We start from the raw sequence: 3,689 nt of genomic DNA on the forward strand, positions 1-3,689 counted from the left end.
TGTGTTGTGAAGGAAGGGGGTGGGGGGAATGAGAAAGAGTCGATGTGAATGACGGCCGGTCAGTTCTATAAACCACGAACCGCCACTGATTGTTCTTTTGTCAGATTGTGGGTGTATATATATGTATTTGAAAGAACTGTTGTTGTCTGTATGGGCTAGTTTGCATGAAATGTGTCCTTGTGTAAGCTGATGTTTTTTTGGGTTTTTTTTATTTGTGAAGCGCCTAGAAGCATTAGGGAGTGGGTGCTGTACAAGTGAACTTAATTATTATAATCAAGTGCTTCAAAAGTCTAAGTAAAGCTAAACAACAACAGAGTTAAATTGGGATTCATACTTAATTTTTGTGGCAACTGCTCATCATCATCATTTTTACAGCCTGCGTCATTCACGGATAGAAATTTTAAAGTCACTGCGGCCAAACAAAACCATTTAGAAAAAGTTACGTCTTAACTTGATGTTTTGTTTGATTACATGTAGATTAACTCCACTTAGGTTGACTAGAGCACAATTATTCCTTTAACTCTTTCACTACAGGGGGGTTTTCCTCACTGTGACCGGGCCCTATCTGTGACCTACTTTCTGATTCTGACTACTGTCGGACAAATTACAGATTTTAAAGTTCAATTTTAAATTTTAGCCACATATATCATATAGGGAAATAAAGTGTAAATAATGACCTATGTCCACATGTTGCTAAAAACGATCGTTCTGCAGCCTGAGATTTCAGATTTGATTATTACAAAAGCATGTCTGGTTTTGAAGCGGGAAGTGGAGAGCCGTGAAACATGGCGCGCGGTCCAGCGCTAGGGGTAACACGAGTCTTGAAACACGGCTTGTGGTAGTGAAGGAGTTAATTTAGGCCGCACACAGGTTTTTGGGGGTTCAGTTTGGGTCCAAACAATGTTTTAGGGGTTTTGAGAAACTTCCCCTGAAAATGATGGGCTGAATCGAATGGAAGTATTCCCAAAGGTCTATTTCAAAGACATAGCTCCATAAAGTTCATGTCATTGTGAGCCAATACTATGCTTTAAAGCAATATTGAGCTGTTTTTGCTCCTTTCCTCAAAATGTTCATTTCTTGGCCTTTAAAGCTAAAAACTCAAAAATGATTCAAGATAAATACATGAAATTTTGAGGGTAGGTGCACCTTGCAATCCAAATAAAATTATGCTAGCTTTTTCTGATTAAAAGAATATAAATATTTTAAATATTTTTTATTACTTTGCTGTTTTAACTATTTTCGTCATTTGCTAATATGCAAGTCTTCAAAAAGTAATAAGATGATAAGTATTTACAATTTCAAGAAAAGCTAATTTCAATTTAATAAGATTTGTATGCAGATTACAAATATGTTTTTAGTTCACAGATAGTAGGGATAGCTTTTGAGTTTTTAGCTTTTGAAAATAGTCCTTCAGATAAACCGGTTTCACTCTAATTTGCCACTTCTGTGACTACTTAACTGACAATGATTCTCAAAACTGAATATTTTTAACCCTTTAATGGAATACTTTGAGAAAAGGAGAAAAAACAAGTAAAAATAACTTAATTGTAGATTTTGGAGCTAAGAAGTAGAGTGTGGCCTTACCTCCCAGCAGTTTTGCCTGTTTTGGCTTTTCATTTATGTTTAAGGGGTCCTCATACCCTCAAGCCTCATGCAATAATCTATATACTCCAGATAGACATATTATTATATTTGGAAAGGGAATTAGAAAGACTTTCAGACCTAGCCTGTAGATTTCAATTTTGTCAAGCTGTCTTGAAGTGGGACCTTTTTATCTTGTTTCTAAAAAATACAAACAAAAACAGAAATCACACTTTTCCAATAGTCACAAAAAAAGGGGAAAAAAATTGTTTGAGAATTTAGAGGTTAGGCTAGCAATTATTTCATGTAAAAGTGCATTCAGGTCTGCATATTACATGTCAAAGATACACCATTCTTTTGGAAAATAAAGAAATGAGAGCCATTTTAGTTCATCCTACAATTCCTAGTTATTGTCCTTGAATCTTAGAAATTTCATATAATATTGACTTTTTGCTCTCGAGCCCCCTGCAATAACCTATCTGTTCCAGACAGACATTATATCATATACCAATAGAAAGGGAATTAGATGTTTTTTCAGACCTAGGAAATAGATTTCATATTTGTCAAGCTTTCTTGAGGTGTGATATGTTTTTTGTCTTACTAAAAATAGATGCAAAAACAGAAATCTGACTGCCCCAACAATCACAAAGAAGAATTTTTTTTTTCCAATTTAGAGTTTGCATTAATTTGATGAGAAAGTACATTCAATTTTGCTTTTAATGTGTTAAAAAACACTCCATTCTGTTGAAAAATAAAGAAACGAGGGCCGTTCTTGTGCATTCTACAAATTCTCGGTTATTGCTTTTGAAACTTAGTGGCGTCGGTGGCCTAGTGGTTAGGCTCTCGGACTCGCAACCGTAAGGTCGTGGGTTCGAATCCCATCAAGGGCCCGACGTTGTGTCCTTGGGAAAGGCACTTTACACGAATTTTCCTCACTTCACCCAGGTGAGAATGGGTACCCGGCTATAGACAGCGAAAGATATTGTCAGTTTGTTAGTGTTTGAGCGCTTAATCGGCTGCTCGCACTGTATGCTTCCCGGGAAGCTGAGAATGTTTCGGATTGTTCTATGGTCTGCTGGGGTAATAATATAGTGTAAAGCGCATAGAGCCTGCTGTTGAGCGGGGATATGCGCTATACAAATGCTATCTATTATTATTATTATTATTTAAACTGGAAATTTCAGAGCGAGAGTTTTATAATAAAACCATTAATTTTAATACCTATTTTATATTTTTTAGTCTATTTGATCATTTTTATTTGATAAAAATACCTTACAAAATCTTTCTTTAAGAAAGTAAATGTATTTTATAGGCGAAATACCACATCACCAGCCATCGTATATATTTATGCGATATAGTACTGCATAAAACGCTGGGAGTTAAAGTACAGCCCCTATAAATCCGTGATACATGCATTTTGTGTTCAGATTTTTGGGTGTGTTTTAGCACTTCATGGAAATGAAGTTTGCAGGCGTTTAAACAATTTAAAAAACGAAAAAAACTGGCTTTCTTTGTTTGAGTATCTTATCATACTGAGCTGTTACTTTCAGAATATTCTGTTGTGTTTTTACACAGCTCTGGCTTATCTACTCTTGTTCTTTTACCAAGGATTTTGCGGATGGTTGGCAAGTGCTCTAGTGTGGTTTGCGTCTTCTTTCCTATCAAACATCTATCATCCTGTTCTCGTCTCCTTTTTTGTGTTTGTTACTTTCTTGTAACACCTCTAATCTTTGGCACTTTTATGATCTTATTGCATTGCAAATGTGGTAATACTCTTACTAACATTAAAACTATGTGGTGTTTTTTTTTCTTTTGCAGTGCTTAACATTTTGGTATCATATGCAAGGAAGTTCTATTGGCTCTTTGTCCATATACATATACCATATCACAAGTATTGGTTCTCCCTTGTGGACAAGATCAGGATCTCAGGGCAACGTATGGATTAAGGGTTCTCTTTCCATCTCACGTCAGTCCTCGTACAGAGTGAGTATAAATGTTCTCTTTGGTTAGTTCAGTAGATTTGGTTAATTTCTCTCTTTGTCTCTTTCCCTCTTTGTGTGTGTGTATGTGTGTGTGTGTGTATGTGTGTGTGTGTGTGTGTGTGTGTG

The 3,689-nt window shown here is 35.8% G+C and overlaps 1 protein-coding gene across 1 annotated transcript in view; it reads left to right on the forward strand.

Annotated features, from left to right (window-relative positions):
* LOC118477185 (MAM and LDL-receptor class A domain-containing protein 1-like) overlaps positions 1–3,689 on the forward strand; it is a gene marked incomplete in the record, with an annotated part of 15,580 nt that overhangs the window by 8,752 nt on the left and 3,139 nt on the right. Inside the window, 1 exon segment of the mRNA XM_035971721.1 lies at positions 3,400–3,564. Within this exon segment, the coding sequence (XP_035827614.1) occupies positions 3,400–3,564 (165 nt within the window).

This window comes from Aplysia californica, unplaced genomic scaffold (assembly GCF_000002075.1).
Source record: "Aplysia californica isolate F4 #8 unplaced genomic scaffold, AplCal3.0 scaffold00489, whole genome shotgun sequence".
Lineage (NCBI taxonomy): Eukaryota > Metazoa > Mollusca > Gastropoda > Aplysiida > Aplysiidae > Aplysia > Aplysia californica.